Source organism: Monodon monoceros, unplaced genomic scaffold, assembly GCF_005190385.1.
Source record: "Monodon monoceros isolate NGI ecotype Baffin Bay Population unplaced genomic scaffold, NGI_Narwhal_1 Super_Scaffold_6, whole genome shotgun sequence".
NCBI lineage: Eukaryota > Metazoa > Chordata > Mammalia > Artiodactyla > Monodontidae > Monodon > Monodon monoceros.
Window position 1 is genome coordinate 15,890,791 of NW_021703783.1, and position 20,403 is coordinate 15,911,193.

At 39.5% G+C, this 20,403-nt stretch overlaps 1 protein-coding gene across 1 annotated transcript in view; it reads left to right on the forward strand.

Annotated features, from left to right (window-relative positions):
• The first annotated feature begins 930 nt into the window (after window positions 1-930).
• Window positions 931-20,403, forward strand: part of PDE3A (phosphodiesterase 3A) — a 307,539-nt gene continuing 288,066 nt past the window's right edge. Inside the window, exon 1 of the mRNA XM_029205257.1 lies at window positions 931-3,027. Within this exon, the coding sequence (XP_029061090.1) occupies window positions 1,540-3,027 (1,488 nt within the window). The 5' untranslated portion in view covers window positions 931-1,539. The remainder of the gene's footprint in view (window positions 3,028-20,403) is intronic.

Here is a 20,403-nt window from a genome sequence, read left to right on the forward strand (position 1 = left end):
TTAAAAAAGTCCATTGAACAGATATTGAATTATTTCTCATAATCTGCCAAAAAAAGTTAGCTTTAAATTTTTTTCCTTCAGTTTCCCAAATACTACATTCCTACAGTACATGAAATGTGTAGCCTGTAGACTTCAATAACTAGGGTCCTGATTTTTTTCTCATAAGCTTTATTCATGGTAGACATAGTATTTCACAACCAGACGGTCTTCTAAGATCTTTTCTAGTGTTAACCTACCTGTTCTCACTGTCCCTCTCTTGAGATTTCTTTATTTCTTTTTTTTTTTTTTGTGATACGCGGGCCTCTCACCGTTGTGGCCTGCTCCGGACGCGCAGGCTCAGCGGCCATGGCTCACGGGCCCAGCCGCTCCGCGGCACGCGGGATCTTCCCGGACCGGGGCCTGAACCCGTGTCCCCTGCATCGGCAGGCGGACTCTCAACCACTGCACCACCAGGGAAGCCCGAGATTTCTTTTTATTACTTTCTGATTGACTGTTTGGGCTTCCTAACTTTGTACACCTTTTTGAGGCCAGGGTCACTTAATCTCAATGTAGTTTACCATCCACCATCAACAACAACTGTTGACTATTGTTCTTATGCCTTTTTTTTAAAGTAACAATTTTTAAAAAATGCTCTCCCCTCCCCCTTCTTTTTAAATAATGCTATTACGGTCTAGGTAACTTGTTGAGATTTTCCATTATTTGGCCCAACAGAAAAGCTTGGCTTTTCTGTTGAAAACAGACCTTCCAGCAGGAGCAGTCAAGGCCTTACAATACCACCTGAAATTGGTTTGCTGTTGTACCTGATATAAGCATCTTTGAATCACTCAGAGAGTAGATGTGGCTGTCATTTTTCACGACAGTGGGAAGTCTGTTGACTCCCATCGCCTGCTAAGTATCCACGCACAGTCCTTTTATTCCCCCAACGTCCTGGTCAGCTTGGCGTGAGGGCCAGCCGCAGACCCCCGCGCCCCCCGGATGCAAAGAGCTGGGCGGTGGGCGGGTCTGAGCAACCCCTTCGCCAAGGTGCTAGCTGCGCGGCCCGGCTCCGGGGAAAGGAGCTCCGGAGCTGAGAGCAGCGCCTCCTCCGGGGGAGGGGCGGGAGCTGAGCTGGGAAAGCTTTCCTAGGGAGTTGCCTTAAAGAAAGCAAGCGGGATTGCAGATCAGTCCAGCTGTCTGCTTTCTATACAATTGTAACTAGTCGTCTCCACTCGCTTCCCTTCTGCAAAATTGCAAATCACCACCAACCTCGCACCAAAAAGAAGGAAAAAAAAAAAAAAAAGAGAGAGAGAGAGCGAGAGGGAGAGAGCAAATCTCCTTCTCCCTTCTCACCCTCCCGTTCCTCTCACCCTCCCTTCCTCTCCAGCTCGCTCGCCCTCCCTCCTTTCCCTTGCGGCAGCCGCTCGTCTCTCGGACTAGGTCTGTCTCCGACGGGACTTAGCAACTTCTTGGTTATTTCTCAGCCCCTTTTCTATTTTCTCCACCCTTTGCCATGAACTGGACCTACAGACGCTGGGGAGGCTGTGCTTTCTGCCCCAGGGAATGGCGGTTCGCTTCCTGGGGCCGGGCCGGGGAGGATCGGCCGAGGAGAAAGAAAGAGTGATAGAGAAAGAGCTGCAGGAAGGAAGAGAAGGGGGACCTCCATCTGCCGCGGGCCCCGCGCGCAGCAGCGCCCGGGATGGCCCCGAGCTCGCCCTGCGCCCCCGGCTCCAGCAGCGGCTGCGGACCCCGCGCGCAGGACGCCTCGGGCAATCTTTAAAACCCCGAAGTCCGAAGAGACCCCGGAGGACAGAAGTCGGGGGGTGGGGGTGGAGCGGAGAATTTTGCAAGCTTTTCCAAGAGAGAAAAAGAGGAAGTCTGATCGTTTCTGCCTGTGCTAGCTTTTCACTTGAAGGCTCCTCTCTGGAGCATCTAGCCTTCTCCAGGAGTTATTCGAAAGCTGAAACTTTCAGTGCTCGCGGGTCTGGGAGAAGAAGGAGGGATTCCGAGGGTGGGATTGGGAGGAGAGCAAGCGAGCGTGCGTGCGTGTCTGTGTGGCTGGGTGGGGGCGTCGGGGGGACCTCGGGGACTCCGCGAAGAGGGCGCACCATGGCCGTGCCGGGCGAGGCCGCCCGAGTCGGGGCCAAGCCCGGCCACGCAGAGGCGAGGCCGGCCCCCTCATCGCCCCGGGGCCCGGGTTGCCGCGGCTGCTGGGGCGCCCTGGTGCTGCGGCTACTCCGACGCTCGCAGAAACTTTCCTCGGCGCTGTGCGCGGGCTCCCTGTCCTTTCTGCTGGCGTTGCTGGTGAGGCTGGTCCGCGGAGAGATTGGCTGTGACCTGGAGCGGAGTGAGGAGGCGGCGGCGGCGGCGGCGGCGGCGGCGGCGGAGGAGGAGGAAGCGGCCCCCGGAGCAGAAGGGGGCGTCTTCCCGGGGCCTCGGGGAGGTGCTCCCGGGGGCGGCGCGCCGCTCGGCCCCTGGCTGCAGCCCTCGGCGCTGCTCTTCAGTCTCCTGTGTGCCTTCTTCTGGATGGGCTTGTACCTCCAGCGCGCCGGGGTGCGCCTGCCTCTGGCCGTCGCGCTGCTGGCCGCCTGCTGCGGGGGGGAAGCGCTCGTCCAGATTGGGCTGGGCGTCGGGGAGGATCACTTACTCTCGCTCCCCGCCGCGGGGGTGGTGCTCAGCTGCTTGGCCGCCGCGACATGGCTGGTACTGAGGCTGAGGCTGGGCGTCCTCATGATCGCCTTGACTAGCGCGGTCAGGACCGTGGCCCTCATTTCCCTAGAGAGGTTCAAGGTCGCCTGGAGACCTTACCTGGCGTACTTGGCCGGAGTGCTGGGGATCCTCCTGGCCAGGTACGTGGAGCAAATCTTGCCACAGTCCACGGGGGCGGCTCCGAGGGAGCATTTCGGGTCCCAGCTAATCGCTGGGACCAAGGAAGAGATCCCGGTGTTTAAGAGGAGGAGGCGGTCCAGCTCCGTGGTGTCCGCCGAGATGTCGGGCTGCAGCAGCAAGTCCCATCGGAGGACCTCCCTGCCCTGCATCCCGAGGGAACAGGTAAGCGCTGGCAGCCCCTCTCACTCACCTCTCGGGAAAAGTTGAAACCCCTGGGATCCGCCACAAAGTGGAGGGAATTTGAGCGCTGGGAACAGAAGGAAAGATAGCCCAGAAAACTGCTCTAACTTCAGACTTAGTTGGAAACTAGCGGGTTTTTCTCCCCCTCTCACACAGTATTTTATAACCTGAACAACAGGAACCCGAATAAGTAGTAAAACTAGATGAGCTTTGCGGGGTCTTCCACAGCTGGGCCAACTTTTTAGATCTGCTACACCTGCGTATGGCTTGCCCTCATGCTTTCCTCCTTTAGCAGAAATGTTCGAATTAAGTTTAATTATTGTTTTAAGCGATGGGTGATTTTTAAAACGAGGATTTTACTAGATTTCTTTGTTTCTTTTTATAAAATTTCTTTCTTCTAAAGGGACAGGTAAACGTTTATGGACGTCAGTAAAAATATTTTACAATTAAAGCAAGGTATGCTTGAAGGTGAGGTGCTGATACGCGTTCTCGTCTTGCAGTACGTTTTACTTGAAGAGACTGCGTTTGGTGGTGCCCAGTTTGTTTTTAAGTGTGATTTGGGGACATACATTATTACATGCTCATGTGTTTTGTATTATCATCATAAACTTCAATTTGGGGAACAATATGTCTGAACTTAAGAATTTGCCAGAATCATGGACTGCGCTGTTAGTATCAACTTCAGAAAACGTATCTCTTGAGTTATCTACATGCTTAAGTGAATATTTAGAAATTCAAATGGATTTATACAGGAAACATTAATTCAGGGGAGTATTTCTAAATTGCTGGTAATATCAGTCTTTCAGGAAGGAGGAGGAAGAATCTAGAATTATGAGTGAAGTTATACCAAATAAAAGTTTAGTGAATTATGGGGACCAATTTCCTTATTATCATTAAGTGTTTTGAGACCATGGAGTATAGTTGCTATAAAGGGCATAAAAGAACAAATCCCAATTTTAAAAGCAGATTGTATCTGAGAAGAAGTACCTCAGTGTTTGCCTCTCTACTCCAAGCTGATTTGACACTTGGGGGTAGGGATGGCAGAGAGCTGGTTATGTACAGCAAGTGGAAATTTACACTTTTCCCATTTAAATTTATGCCTACCTGTGGTACTATTAGGACTTTAGGGAGTGAGAGAGTATCCTAAGATATACTAAGCTTTTTCTTTTTAGGTTATTCTGTGGATAATCATTTGGGTGTTTCTAAGAAATAGCAGTCACCATATGGTGTGGTGGCCAGTTTGTTTCTGAAATGGAGTTGAATCCACAGAATGTGATTGTTTGACATTATTTAGCAGAATGGATGACAGCATCATAGTCTCTGTGTTTATTTTAAAACAAATGTACTTATTTAGCTTTTCGTTTAGATAAAGCAAATATTTCTTGGGTTTAGCTTACTCTAAGAGTGAAGTTAAAAACAGGCCACTGACTGATACTCAGTTTTGGTAGAAATCTGGACATCACCAGAATAAAGTAAGCTGTCTACTTAAGGGTAAACCAATTAGGGGAAAAAAAAATTTAATTTCTTTTTAAAGTCACCTAGGGAATGTCTTTTAAATGAAAACACTGCTAGTTTAAATATTTTTTGAACACACTTTGCTTTAACTTATAAGGAAATGTGATCTGATCATTGCAAAATTTAACCTAAATTTCTAAGTCAAATCTGTGATTTAAGCATAAATAACTTGACTCCAAATTAATATCGTTTAGCCTCTGAAATTAAATTTCTGAAATTTCATAGTAACATTTAGAAGTTCAGGAGTTAAGGGTGGATTTAAGATAGGAGGTTGTTTAGGGGAGTTAACCAGCCGCGTTAATTAACCTGTAGATTTTTATTGGTTTTCTCTGGTTTGAATTGATAAATGGAGGATTTGAATAATCTGCAGACTTGTAAGGAAGTGACTGAGCTTTGCATTTTTACGTGTTTTGCTGATGACTTCTGTTGAAAATGTATATTTGTAATCTGTTTTGGTCAGTTTTCTTGGCTGCTGTTTTTTTTAAAGCCTGTGTCTATGAAGACTCTTCTAAAGTGAGAGACTATCTCTTATGGTTGATGGGAAAACAAGGTTACATTTAGCAGAAATTTATTTACTGGAAGTTTTAATGAGGGCATGGGTGAGTGTGTACGTGTTAACTTAAGGCTAGTTTTTCTATATGACCCATTTAAGTTGCTGCTAAGCATAATTGTTGGGGGTGGGTGGGAACTAATATGCACTAGGATCTTATAAGACAGGGCAATATCTCATACGTTAGCCTGTGTGAAAAGTTCAGGAGCTATATAGTAATTGGCTTATCTGTTTTATCACAAGGAAACAAACTTCTCATTAAGGGTGCAAAGTGTACCACTGTCGTCCGCATGCTTTATGAAGTCAAGAATCAAAATAATTACAAAACACATATGTAACACTGGCCTGAATGCTACCTGACTAGGAGTTCTTTTCTGAAAGAACGTCTACTCTTAAGACAATCCGCAGGCAACAAGTGAATTTTAAGTAGAGGTGTGAGGACATAAAACACAGAGAGGCTGGCAGAGGCCTCTTGAGTATTTATTTGGACCTTGCTCATTATGAGGTTTAAAGGTGAGAGAATTCCAGCCTTTTCTTTTCCAGATGAATGATAGTGGCCACTTGCTTGGGAACTATCTCTCTGCAATGACTCAATTCTAAAAGGTCAAGGAGAATAGATGATAAAATTTTCATAAGGCAAACCAAATGACAGATGGATTTCTGTCCCTCCCTTCCTCCCTCCCTCACTCCCTTTCTCCCTTCCCCAACCATACTGAAGACAGTAGATCAGCTGTTACATACAGAATTGAGTTTTGCAGCATTGATCATAAAGATGGCTTCAACCAAAGAAAGGAGACATAGATCTAGTCTTCAGTCCCAGAATTAATGGGACATGGGGTGTGTCTGTGAGATGCAAGTGAAGGTATCTACTTCAGGAAAGAACAAAGTTGGTAACATTTGCATGGCTTTTAGTTCAATCCTACCAGCCCAGTATCCTCAAGATTTTGTAGAACAGTGAGTCAAACTGTACTATTTTGGTTAAGAAGGCAGATGGTTCCATTAAGGTGTATGTATCTTTCCTGAGCAGATGTTCACATCCCTGAGCAGGTATCACTGTGCCCTCTGAACTCTAAGGTCCTTAGAATTTCTTGAATTATTAGATATTATGCATGATTAATAAATATGTTAGTTTTAAACAAAAAATTTTAATTTAGCAATTTTTAACACTTGGAAATTGTATTTGAAGGGATGTCTCTCTATTCTCCTTATACATCAAAGAATGCAGTTGGCCAGACATTCCCCTCTAATTACTGGGACCACCATGCACATTGATTTAAGAAAGATTCCAAACCAATGCAATTTTATTTTAGTTACATATTAAGAAGAATTTAATATCTTTGCCTATGGTTTCACATAAGATAAACACAAGCCGTACGCCTCTCACTGTTAATGCAGTTTTACCACTTCATGACAAAATTCTCTGTGATGGGTACAGTATCGGTCAGAAATGTACAGCTATATACTTCACATTGTGTAATTAAAAATCAAAGGAGTTTCCCAGACATAAGTCCTTACAGCTCTCAATTAAACATCTTTAGCAAAAAACATCTTTAGCAGATTTGTGTAGGAATGTAGTAGTTTTTGCGAGAGTCTAGTGGTTGGTTATCAAAAGTAGAAGCAAGTTTTTCATCAGTGATGTAAGAAAGGTATTTTCAAGCAAAAAAGCCAACAACAAAACAAAAGTAGCAGAATATAGGAGTAGGTGTAGTTTTCAATGGTAGGCATACGGTAGGCCTTCTTACATCATTGGTAAAAAGTATAACTTACTTGCATTTACAGTATAGATTGCTTCTGAAAATACAGAATGTATTGTCCTTTAAACTCCAAAATATATTTCAGGATACTATAACATTTCTCAAATTGAATAAGTTTCCAAAACAACCATGGGTTTTTAATTCAATTGTAGCTTCTATCACATTTCAAGAGTATACCTCTGCTCATGGCTATACAAAGAACAATATTGATTATTTATGGCCTGCTGACAGAATTAAAATTAATTAATGCCAATTTTTGAAAACCCTGAAAAGGAAAAACAAGATTTTCTCATCCCTTGGGAAAGGTGAGGGAAAAGAATTTTTTGGTGTGTAGGGACAAAATTGTGATTTTTACTTTGTGAATATAGACATTTAAGGCATACTGAAAAACTGTTTTGACAGAAAGAGTTAGTGAATCTATATAAATTTACAGAGGTTGGAAGGAGGCAAACAGTAATTTTACTCTTTCTGTATTGAGCCTAAAGTGTAAAAAAGTTAAAACTGTAGAACTGAAAGAAATGCTGTGTATGCTGGGCTGTCATGTTAATTAAATAAACAACCAGAACAGTGACTCTGTGTATGAAATACATTTTGAAAAGCCTGGAGGGGAGGGGTGCAGGCAGGCAAGGGTGAGTGACACTGGCATGAAAAAACATTCATTAGATCTGTAGTGACATTTGTGTGAATTTGTTGTAGTCTGTTAGGAAATACAGCTCTGAGAAGAATCTCTTCAGGACTCTAGGTGAATAAAGGCCTCACCAGATTTAATTTCACTTCCCTTTTCAATAAGTTCTCATTTATTATGTTGAAGTAGGATGTTTATGAGCCTCAAAATTAGAATATATATTACATTTTAAGATTTTCAATTAATAGGGTTTGTGCCAGTAACAGCCCAGCAGAGTCTATGTGGACTTCCTTGAAAACTTGGCATATTTAATCTAGCAAAAGAATGAGTTTATTTGGGGTTTAGGGGTGGGAGTTGGATTTTTCAGAAAACCTTTTTTGCATGGGGCAAGTTTCTTGAGCTTTGCGAAATTAGACATAATCCTGCGTGTTTCTGGTGAATCGTTTTCATTGGCCATCTGTCTCCTATTCCATGGAGTCTCCGCCTCCCTTTCCTCTTCTGAGTGATATTTATAATTGTGTCTTGAAAAAAAAAAGCCTCAAGTATATTAGATTGAAAACTCAATTTGCGTTTATTTTCTACATTCATGTTTTCAGCGAAGCTCTATCAAATAATTCAGAATGAGCCAGAAGAGCCAGACACCTCCATATTTTTGCACCTAAATGGGTGCTCTGTTAATATTCAAATGACCGTTACTTCCTTTACATAGAAATTTAAATCCTTGTAGGAGTTACCTATCAGTATATACTTTTACTATTGGCAGTATTTTTTAAAGGAGTATTTTTTGTTTGTTTTTGTTTTCCGTAAGGCTTTCCTGGGGAATGGTCCTAACTTTGCACTTGAGAATGTGCGTTTGCACTGTTGTCAGTGTAAGATACACAGGTTTGATCTCTGGGGGGAAAAAGCTTAAAGATATGCAGAAGTTGTAGTTCAGAGAAAGATCTGTCAGATAGCAGTTGTTGAAAATATTAGTCATACGTGTTCACCCAAAGTGTACACTATTTTAAAAGATGCTATCCTTAGCTAACGTTATTCATAAAAGTTTTTGGTCAGTGAACCTATAAAAAGTCGTATCAACATATTTTTGTCTATGTGTTAAGCCTTGTGCTAGAAAGCATACAGTTTGCACACAGGTATGATGTAGCACCTTAGCTCTGCAGAGCTTAGAGCCTAGTTAGGGTAATGAGACATCAACATAAGAAAAGGGGAAATCGCAGTAAAATATCTAAATGACCTCTTAGCTAATCGTTGAAGGAATGCATACAATAGTTTAGAGAAGGTTTTAAATCTAGATCCAGAACTGTTCATCCCTTCTGTGAAATTTTATGTAAAACTTCATCTGTTCATTTTTCTGGGGAAAATGTTGATATTTTCACAGATTTTCAGAAGGTCCTTAATACATAATGGTTAAATATAAATGTTTTATTTAGATTTTGAGCAGGTTTAGGTTTTGAAGACAAGGGAGAATTGTTTCTTTGAAGTGGAAATTAATTTAGTATACACTAATAGGACTCCTGAAATACAGGTAAAAATATGATAGGATTTAGGACATGTTATACCTCAAGGTACCACAACAGTGGTTCTCCTAGCCTGAGGTAGTCTATGGCTGTAAGGAACTTGTTGTAATGAGATCTTAAAGTGCTTAATTCTGTGCAGGCTGTAGTTAGGAGACTAGAATTAGTCTGATTTTAGAGAAAAGGAAACTGAGGGAGAGCCCGTTAAAAGTATGTGGCAGCCTGCGGCAAAATGTTGGCTTTTATCCAATTCTCTCTTGGACTTGAATCTGCCGCTGGGGGAACAGAGTAGGAAAGGAGTAAGGCAGATCGTTCTACGTTTCATTTGTAATTTTCAACTCTACATTCTCATTCAGAATTAGAAGATTGAGTAAAACCCATTTAGAGGACACATATCACAAAACTCTTTCGAGCCCTTACAGTGAATTTTCTGGTCACCTACCAGGCAGCCTTCAGAATGTATTAATCAGGACTTTGTCCCAGAAATGAATGCCAGTTGCATTGCAGAGTCCTACTTTGTAGACTCTTTATCTCATCAAAGAAGAGTGTGTGATGGTGGTGTAAATATTGATTTTGGTTTTCATTTTAGTTTTTCAATAAATTGATTTAAAAATGTTCAGGATTTCAGACTTCAGTTTGAAAAGTCATCTGCACATGGGTAAAGCATTTCTTTGTTAGCAAAAACAGCTGGTGGTTTTTGTTCACCTAAATTATTTTGCATGGTTTCTGTAGGAATCTGTTAAAATGTAAGTAAATGGGGTGTAATATTAGAAGTCATGAAGAACATTACCATTTAGAAGACGGAAAGCTATTTGGGAAAAGTCACAAACGAAACAGCTTCTGTCTGTTTGATTTGATTAGAGCTGTCATTTATTATTGAGGAATCGGAAGGATTATTACAGATTTTGTGTTGCCAGTCCTGCTAAGATAGTGATGAAATTACTTACATGTATTCATGTTTTTTCATCCTAAGAATATGAATAGTTATAAGAGCACATGATGTCCGTTGGTGTGTGTGTACGTGTATGTGCAAGACTTTTTCCTCTGCCAGGAAATTGCTTTGGTTGCATCAATTTAGTGGCGAAACAGTGTCACCCAGTGGCTTTGATGAAAACAGTCCTGTAAACATTATAGATAAGCGCTGTCCAATAGAAATATAACAAAGTACTGAATTTTATATTTTCTAGTAGCCTTATAAAAAAGTAAAAAAAAAAAAAACAGGTGAAATGCATGATAATACTGTTTAACTTAATCCATTATATCCTGTCAACAGAAAATCAACATAAAAAAGCAAGGTATTTTGTTTTCTGCTTTTTGTGCCAAAGTCTAAATATGTGGTGTGTGTTTTCCACTTACAGCACATCTCAGTCTGGTGCAGCCACATTTCAAGTACTTGGTAGACACATGTGGCTAATGGCTACCTTTTGGGACATTTTTAAAGAGGTGAAGTGCTTGAATACTAATGTCACCTCTTCTGTTATAATGGAAAATCCATGTAGATTTAATGATATCACTTAATATACAACTGTTCACATTTGTATGTAGTCTTGATAGCTCATTTTTGTACCACTTACCACTCTAATAGTTGGCACGTCAGTCTGTTTTCCCTCTTTTCTTCGTTTCTCATTATTGCACGTATTTTAAAATATGTTGATTTTAATTGGAGCGGGAGTTTAACAGAGCCCTTAAATAAGGAAGCTTTTTGTTAACTTGATTTGTAACACAGAATCAGGTTTTCCAGCTAATTATGAATTTGCCTTTCGAAGTGTGATTACTTAACAGGGATGGCTTATATATACAGTGTGAACACGTGATCAGCCTTGTTCATGATGATCAGTCTGTAATTGGGTTATCTAATGTCTCTTTAGAAATGAAAGTGCTTATGTTTGTAATGCAGGTCGTATCTTGGTAACTTAGGAAACTAAAGCCGCAAACTGGCTAGTAGCTTTAATGGATGAAAATTCTAACAGTGTCTGTAAAGCGTTGATGATTCCTCACTATTGCTTATGTAAACACCACTCTCATGGATATACAAAAGGAAAATGCTTCCATTTTGTGTATAGAGAGGACTGGAGATTTTGATAGTGTGGAATTTCTAAAGTAGGAATTGAGATTAGGTGGCTTTTGAAGCTCTGTGTGATTTCAAACTGCGGGTAAACTCAAAAAAATGTACAGATGGAAAAGAAGAACTTTTAAATGTCAACTTCCCTCCATCTCCTTTCCCCAAGCTCTATGAATTCAGAACTGTAGTCATAGTTCCAATATTGCATCGAGAAGTGATGAGAAAACAATTTTTAAATATAGCATGTTCCTTTATATACACAGATGTATAGAATTATTTTTTAAAGTGTGCATTTATTTTGCGTATATTGGTTTATATCTGTGTGATGTTTATCATGACTTTTGATTTATAAATCAAAACTTATAAATGACTTTATGATGACTTTTGATTCATAAATTTCTCCCTTTTAAAGCAAGATCTGTTATGTATCTTTGCATTAGAGAATAAAAATAGTGAGATACATAGGTTTTTACATATCACTTAGGAAATAATCTAGAAAGAGCAAAGGTGATAGAATCTAGATATACAAAGAAGCACATTTGTCTAAAGTGAAATAATGTGGACTCAATCTCACTCCTGGTGAAGCTGGATTAATTTAGACTTCTTGAAGTAGCTAGCTGGAGAGTAAAATGCCATAGTAATCATAACTGTTACTTGAAAGAGTTTGTATTTGAAAGTAACTAGTCATTTGCCCTGGCTAATTTTGAAATTGCTTTAAATTAACGTAGAGGTTGGTCTTGTAATTTTTTTTTTTGGCCAGTCTTCTCTTCTGACAATGTACTGTATGTGTGTGTATGTATATATTTTTTTCCAAGAAATGCATTTTATTTCATGTTTTTTTTTTAACATAATAGATTCTTCCCAGTCAGAGTGTGTTTAAAAATTTAAGGAATGCCTTCCTATCCCCTACACCCCGCAGTACCTTGTCAGAATATTGAAATAATTTTATGCAAGAAGCTTGTGGTTTTGATTTAATAGGATTTTAATAGAAATTTTCCACCTTCTGAAGTAAGTTGAAATAACTGAATATTTATGCTATGTCTGTGGCAGGTGTTTCCTCCTCTTCAGGTATAATCCACTTAAATAAACCTAATGGAAGTTTGAAGTCAGAGCAGTATTATTTGGGGGGGGATGTTTTATTTTGTGGTGACTCCTGTGAAGTCAGCCTCCTCTGGACATTGTTAAACTAGCTTGAGCACAGAGAAAGGAAATCGTTCTTGTTTTTAAACTAAGTATTTTAGAGGATGGAATTAACAGGTCCGCTTAGGAAATGGTCTTCAGGAGGCAGTGCTACTCCTTGTGATATGAAACATCCCCTTGTTTGGGAGTTAGTATTTTGGGGTCCCGACTCAGCAACAGTCTCCCAGGAAGTTGGGAGAGGCACCCTGAGTTGCCTAGGCTTCCTTGAACGTTTGCTTTCTAGGCTCAAGAACTGAAGAAGTCAGATTCACATCACAACGGTTCTCATTATAAAAGGAATCAACATTTTTGGCCTCCTTGTGTCAGCCATAAGTATTTGCTTTAGAAAATTTCAGCCCAGTGCCTTGCTTGCGGTAGGCGCTAACTGGCGGAATAAATGGATAGAAAAGAAAGAGATGATTTTAATCTGAAATATTTATCCCCCTAATCTCCTGAGGTTGAGCTAGTGATTAAACCCACTGAAGTAAACCTCTGTAGAGAAGAAGAGAAATAGCCTGTTCACTAGTCTGTGAAGTTACGTTTTTAATGTTTGTACTTTTATTACTTTAAAAATATTCTCTGCCGCGTGTCAGATAAGGGGCTGAATTTGCCTGTGCCTTTCATGGTAGGAAATCCCACGTTCAGCATGAGTCCTAGATATTTATTTTTAGCTCACTTCCAACTGAAAATAACCAAAGCCACCACCAAGATCACTGTGGTGTGAACTTTAGAAAGGTCTCTGAAATTAGGGTACATTTTTCAGAAAAATAAAAATTCAAGTCTTTTTCACGTGCAACTAATACATTAATTGAGAAAGAATCAACTTTGACGTTATTTGTTCTGTCACTTTCCACAAAGTGTTGGCAGGTGTTCAGCTACACCTTTTTACAGTCAGTCTGTATCTTTATTAGAGGTTCTTATTCAATCGCTGCATTTTCTGAAAAGTCTAATGTAAAGTAAATACTATCTCTTTTTTTAATCTTTTAATTGTGCTCAGTTACAAAATATAATTTGAGCCTGTTGCGTCCAGAGATGACTTTGTGAAATTAGCTTATTTCAAACGTCATCTGACTGTAGCGCTAGTCCAATTGTGCTGAATAATCTAGAAGTTTGGTAGCATATTTCAGAGTCCAGAGGAATTTAAAATTCAACAGTTCACAAGGTTTTATTGAAATGACAGGTTTTAGTTTATCTAGTCAATTTTTTTTTTTTTTGGTCCATCTAGTTTTTAATAGAACTTGACTTGTTAAAATAGAAAGTTTTAAGTCAAATAAGAATTTTTTGTTGCTGTAGTTATAATTCTTAATAGAGATATTGTCATCTCCTCTCACTGAAATCAGACATTTCTCTTCTGAGTATGTTAGGCAGATTATCCTGCCTTTAAATAATCTAGGAGTACAGTTTAGAAATAAAAGTTATTTCCAACTTTGTTTTCTGGGAATAAGTTTCTTTTAGTTTGTGGATGTCAAATGATATCATAGATAGATCTTTTAGAAAGGCTGCCATTACTGAACGCTTTGAGAGTTTGAGATATCTTTGAATATATTATTTTTAAAAAATCTGAATGTTGTTTCTCTTTGAAAACATAAATTACAAATTGAGAATTTAGTTATAAATTAATTCATCTTTTGAAATAAGCATGATATATTCTTTTGGTAAAGGAGCCATTTCTAAATTTATTTGACATTTTTGTCAAATGTAAAATAAAATAAAAAATTTAGGAGCAAAACCTTCCACTCTATTTTCATTTTGAGACAGGAAGCTAACTGTATGTCTTTACCATTTGAAGAGTGTCTGTTTTTCCTCTTAATGACTTGTTTTGGCTACACTGAAATTGTTTTTGCTAGATAAACAGGACCTAAATTATAGCACAGTTATTAAGGCAGTAGCCTCATTTTGTCCACTTCTCATTCCTTTTTACTTGAATAATAATGGGATTAGCTCTTCTTCACCCCTTCAGAGAATGACAGCGAGAGCTTTTAAATCTTTTCAGTGGAACTTCTGAAGCCATTAACTAGTCCTCAATGAAAAGTGTGAGAATTCGGTTGGGAATGTTGGATCCAGATATAACTGAACACTGATTAAGTAAATTATCTAAAAAATAAAGTGGCATTCAGAAATGGAAACTGCCCACAATAAATAAGTGAAAGAAATGAATGCTAGTATTCTGCTTGTGCAGAAAGAAGACTAGATCAGAATCAAAAGAATTCCTCAGTTTAAAAAACATATATTTATTGTATGGTCTTCTGGGGGCATAATGTTGGTGCTCTTAAAATCTAGAACTCCTTATGATTTGGAAAGAGGAGACCCTGCGGGCGTCACTCCTGGACGCTGGGCAGGATGTCCAGCCATGCGTTGGCTTAGGATCTGTGCTTAGACCAAAAACACTTCGATCATTTTTCAGAGGTCATAATGCTATTCCTGAACTTTCCTGACATTCATTACTTTCCAAGTCGTCGATTCTTACATTTTAGTTCTTTAGCACATTTATCACTTTGACCTATAACTGTACCGTTAGGGCAGTCTTGTGTGAAATTTTACCTCTTATGTGACCAGATTGGTGAAAAATGCCAGCAAGTAAATATATCTTATTTAAGATCCACTCTCTCTATTTCACATTGATTCTTTGTTACCTTCTAAGTATTTCAATATGCCTGGATTCTTATCTTCTTTTTCCCTGGGACTAATTAATCTTATGTAATTATTATAATGCCATATTCATCAAACCCTTGTTTATGAATTCTAACAGTAAACGCCTCTGATTAGTAGATTTATAGACTTCCTTCAGACGCTTTCAGAATTTGTAGGAGATGGCCTGACCTCACGTACTTATCATTACACATTATCTGGCTCTTTCTAAATAGAGCTGCTATGCGTCTTCAATGCTATAGTTCTCGAAATTTAGTGTGAATAAAAGTGATCTGGGAAGCCTGTTAAAATGCAAATTCCTAGGTCCTAAGGTCAGATACTCTGATTTAGTTATGTGTAGAGCAGGGTCCAGAAATCGAGTTTTAGAGCATTTCGGTTGCCTCAGTGAAGAAACACAGGACTATAAACTTCTGTCTACTAAAACTAGACAGAACGTTGGGACTTTTGCAATCTGATTAAGCAAATAGTTAAAAAGTACTTGGCTTGGTATCATGGGGAAAACTTATTTATTTATGTAAACACACACGTATACGTACGTACGTAGACGCACAGAGAGATTATAGTTAATCAACCTTTGACATTCATAAAATTTTCACTTTGATTTCCCCATTGAGGATACCTCAGAGAAGTTATTCGACGCTCTGCAGATCCATTTCTTCTTCTGTGAGAAAGGAGTAACAATTTCTTCACTTATCTCATATGCTGTTACAAAGCTTAAATAAAAATATATTGCCCTACAAATGTTAAGTAGAAAGAGTATATGCACTCGACAGAGACAGGCTGAGGCTTTATAATGTAAAGTTCCTTCAACTTTCTGAACTTGAATAATCCTATCTGTAACATAGGAATACTACAGCCTACTTCTTAAGGTGTGAAGATTAAATTAATAGAAATAATGGACATCGGTTCTTGTCAAACATTCCCCCCACCCCGTGACTGAACAAGAATATTCCTACCCATTAGGGCCATGTCATTGAAGGCTGTTGGTAAATGTCAGAAAGTATAACGCAAAACAATGCAAACAATTTTGCATTTGATAAAAAAATAGACTTGCAGGTCTACAAAAGATGCAGGTTTTCTTAAGTTAAATGATATTAGACGGTTGCTTAAATTACAGTTAAATTACAGAAGAGCCTGGAGATTCAGACAAGCTCACAGTGGAAGAAGAAGGATTTGACAAAGATGGTGACAGGTGCTTCAGAAGAAAAAGATGTGAAGTGACAAAGGATGAAGGGGGATATTTAGGAAAATTGATGGAATTGAACATGTTTGTAAAAATAGCTGAGAGCTCCTTTGAGGCAGTTGTGCAATCATGTATCATATAACCCCATCGGCAACTTGATTTGTGCTCTTGCTGCCATTATATGCCATATTTTGTTGTGAGAAACAAAGTTATTTCTCAAAATTTTTAGCTTAAGTTTTTGTGGTGACATTCTAGCCATACCCTTCTTTTTTGCTCGTTACTTGCCAATGAGACCATTATTCTCAAATAATAGGGACTTCCTGCCTATAATCTGTGGAAAGCAGCTAGTTCAGTGCTAGTTCAGCAGTGGCCCTCAGTGAGTGTTGATTTCACCACATTAGAATATTCCTGTAGCTACTCGCTCTTTTTACCAGCTTCCACAGGGCCTCAACACTCAGACCACTTTTCTTCCAGATTTTCCCACCCATTGAATGATTTTTGAGTCTTGAGTGAGGTGGTTGTTTTGGATTGACCTCCACAGGAGCAGGAATCCTGTATCATCTCACTCTACCACCATTGGTTTCAATTTAGAAATTCTGCTTGGGGTAATCATGTTATTCTCCAACTTGATCAAAGGAAGTTTTTTGGTTTTCACTTCTGTGATACAGGAGGAGATGTCAGAAAGGTGATGAGGAAGGCCAGTAGATCAATAGGCTGTGGAGGTAATTGCAAGACTGGTGCTCCAAGCAGAATGGGAAGCCATTCATTGAAGGGTTAAGTGAAGAAGGGATGTGATCAAACTTACATTCAGTAGGATCTCTCAAGCAATCTGTGCTGAGTGAAAATAGGTGGTAGGATGGAAGAAGGGAGATCAGTTAGAAGACTATTGAAGTAATCCAAGGAGGATTGGGAATGATACCAGGAGGTAGTGTTAGAGAGATTGTAAATATCTATTGAAGGCAATGCCACCAAGATTGGCATTGACTGGGTGATCTCCAGGAAGGTAGGGAGAGAGTTCCTTTAATGTTTCCTCTTTTATTTAGGGGCCTAATATTAAGCATTTCTTGCTTTAAAAAAAATCTGATTGGGCTGACCTTTTTTTTTTTTCTTCTTTTCAATTTTACCTTCTGTCTTTGCCTTTCAGAGGATGTTCAAATTGTGAGCGTTTCCAGAAAACCATCAGATCTCCTTATGTTGAAACTCTAATCAAGTATCTTAAACTCTGCATAAAGTGTTAGTTTGCTGGGTTTTATAACATTTGGTCTGATAAAACTTAGTTTTGAAATTTTATTCTTATATAAATATCTTTTAAATTTTAAAATAAATTTGAATAAAATATAATTTTAACACATTTAAGTGTCATCCTCACGCTCTGTCTTTTAAACAGATACCTTTATAACTCATGCTATAATATCCTAAGGTTTAATATGGCAAACAGTTAGACCTTTCAAAGAAAATGCAAGGCTTTCTCTTTTTATTAGTCTTTCAGTAGTCTAACAAATCCCATTTTTCTCTAAAGCCCTGTTGCCAGTATTTCCCAGACCTTCCTATAGAGGAAATGCTTCTATTTTGTTTTCGTATTAACTCAGACCATTTGTCAACCTACAGAGCACTTCAGTGATAGGTGCTATATAAATATTTAAATTACGATAGCTTGATTGCACTGTAACTTTTCAGAGTTTGCTTAACTCTACATTGTGGCTAGTATCTGATTATGAAATATTTTCCATGCTGCTTGGAAGCCACAAAAGATAAGGAATTTTCAAGGCTGTAAAATGAAGAGTTTTTAATCACATGGGAAAATATTTTGATGAATGGAGAGGGAAATCGGGAAATAAAACGGAGTATATGGCATGCTTTCACCTCAACAATCAAATGCATAGCAGAAAGGAAAGAAGTCAAAATGTTTCTTTATTGTTTGGATGAGGGTATCGTGGGTGATTTTTGTTTATTTTTCTATTCTGTAGAGTCTCCGTTTTCAACCCTGCATACTTCTTTTATAATCAGAAAAACAGAACTTTATAAAGAAATGTAGTCATTTGACATTGTTCCCCTGTGTACATTCACAGAGTGCTTTGAGGGCCACTTACCCAGTAACTAGTTGTTGGACTTGCAGACATGGAAATAGGAACTCCAGGTGGTTTTATGATTATGAATGGTAATGTGATGTTCAGTACTGGGTAAAACATGTTCAGAAGTATAGTCCATGTGCATTCCCAGTTCTTCACCCAGGTGGCTGGGAAGGTGTAAGTTTCTTATAAGATTGGAGGCTCAGTTGGTATGTGATCCTGAAAAATGTGTCCCTGTAATTATAGATTGGCATACACACAATATTTGCAACTTTACCTGAAAGTAAGGTTTTATGAAAAAGTACACACACATGTGTGCTGAAATATGTACACATGTACTGAAACATGCTTCAATTTTTACAAAGGATTCTGGGCCTATTTTTGTTTAAAAAGTGGAAACAAAACTAATCATGATTGTGATATGTTGAGATGAACATGAAAATGAATTGGGTTCTATAAGGAGGGAAATTTTTTTTTTTTAATTAATTAATTAATTAATTTATTTGTGGCTGCCTTGGGTCTTTGTTGCTGCCCTTGGGCTTTTCTCTAGTTGCGGTGAGCGGGGGCTACACTTCGTTGTGGTGCGCAGGCTTCTCATTATGGTGGCTTCTCTTGTTGTCCCCTGCATCGGCGGGCGAATTCTTAACCACTGCGCCACCAGGGAAGCCCAAGGAGGGGAAATTCTTTATAAAACATATAGAAGCAGAGTATTGAGCCTACCTTGCTGATTATTAGACCAGTAAAGTTGCAAATAAAAACCAGCTTCAGGGCTTCCCTGGTGGCGCAGTGGTTGAGAGTCCGCCTGCCGATGCAGGGGACACGGGTTCGTGCCCCGGTCCGGGAAGATCCCGCATGCCGCGGAGCGGCTGGGCCCGTGAGCCATGGCCGCTGAGCCTGCGCGTCCGGAGCCTGTGCTCCGCGACGGGAGAGGCCACAACAGTGAGAGGCCCGCGCACCGCAAAAAAAAAAAAAAAAAAAAAAAAAAAAGGCCAGCTTCATAATGATTGTTCTTCAAAGTAATAAATATTAAAAAAATTTTTTTTTGGCTTGAAAGAAGTCTGTGTGCCAAAATACTTGTTAATACATAGTATGATTTTTCTAATAGTCTATGCATAGCCTATAAATAAAATGTAAATAAAAGGTAAGCATTTTAATGTTAGGATAGTTTAAAATTTTATCCATAATTCATATGCAGACATATAATGAGTTGCTTCTGTATTTTGCTTTTTCTGCATCTGAGCTACCTTGTGTATGATATTGATTAATTTCAGTCTTGCTTGTCAGGATTTGTTGATTATTCTTTTCATTTCCTGTCTAAGACTGAGGAACTTTGTGTGTTCCATTTGTTTTTACTTGTTTAAATAAATGAATAGGAAAAGAAAGCAGTGTGTAGCAAATCACTTCCACATCTAGGATTATTGACATGTCTTCTTATTTGAAGGACTATACATTTCTGTGGAAATAAATTTGAGAATATCAAACAGTTTCTATAATTACCTAAAAAAATAAAGAGACTGTGGGTCTCACTTAACCCCTCCAAAAAAAAGTTTTCAGAAATAAATATGATAGAATCAAAGTAGTTAAGCAGAGCAACATAACCTTTACTCAAGCATTGTACCCTGTCTTTACTGTTCTATCTAAAGAGAGTTAGCTGATTAGCACTAGCAGATTCTGTCTGAGATGGTTGAGTTTAGGCGACAGAGACTCTAGGCATTTCTCTGCTGAGTGTCTGTGGGTTGGTGGATGCTGGCGGGGCAGGGGCTGAGGTGGGAGTGTGGAGAGGGGGTTTGGCACTGAAGTTTGCATTTGCCTGCGGTTCATCTCTCAGCCTTGCTGGCCAGAGATGCACTTTTTCCATAGAACCAGGGGTTATCAATTGCTGAGAAACACTACTAATAAAACTGTAACTCATCAATCAGAATGTCAGGTTATTCATTTACACTGGGGAGCTTAGCTGTAAGGAAGACCAGAGTGCCAATAGTTACTGGTAAATGCTTCTTGTTCCTAGTGGGAAAGTCACCTTTAGCATGGTTGTTTCCTAGGACGGGACTGCGGATCTCTGGTTTATGAGAATTCCCCTTGGAAACATTGCACTGTTCATGTTTTTTATTCTAGGAAGTTTGAAGAGTGCCCGTAACACGCTGAAGAGGGTGGGATTACTGGGGGGAGGGTTCAGAAGGGACTGCCCTTGCATCCCCTCCCTGAGCATATAATAAAGATACTACATTAACAAATGATTCCAGCGGCAAGTTATAAAT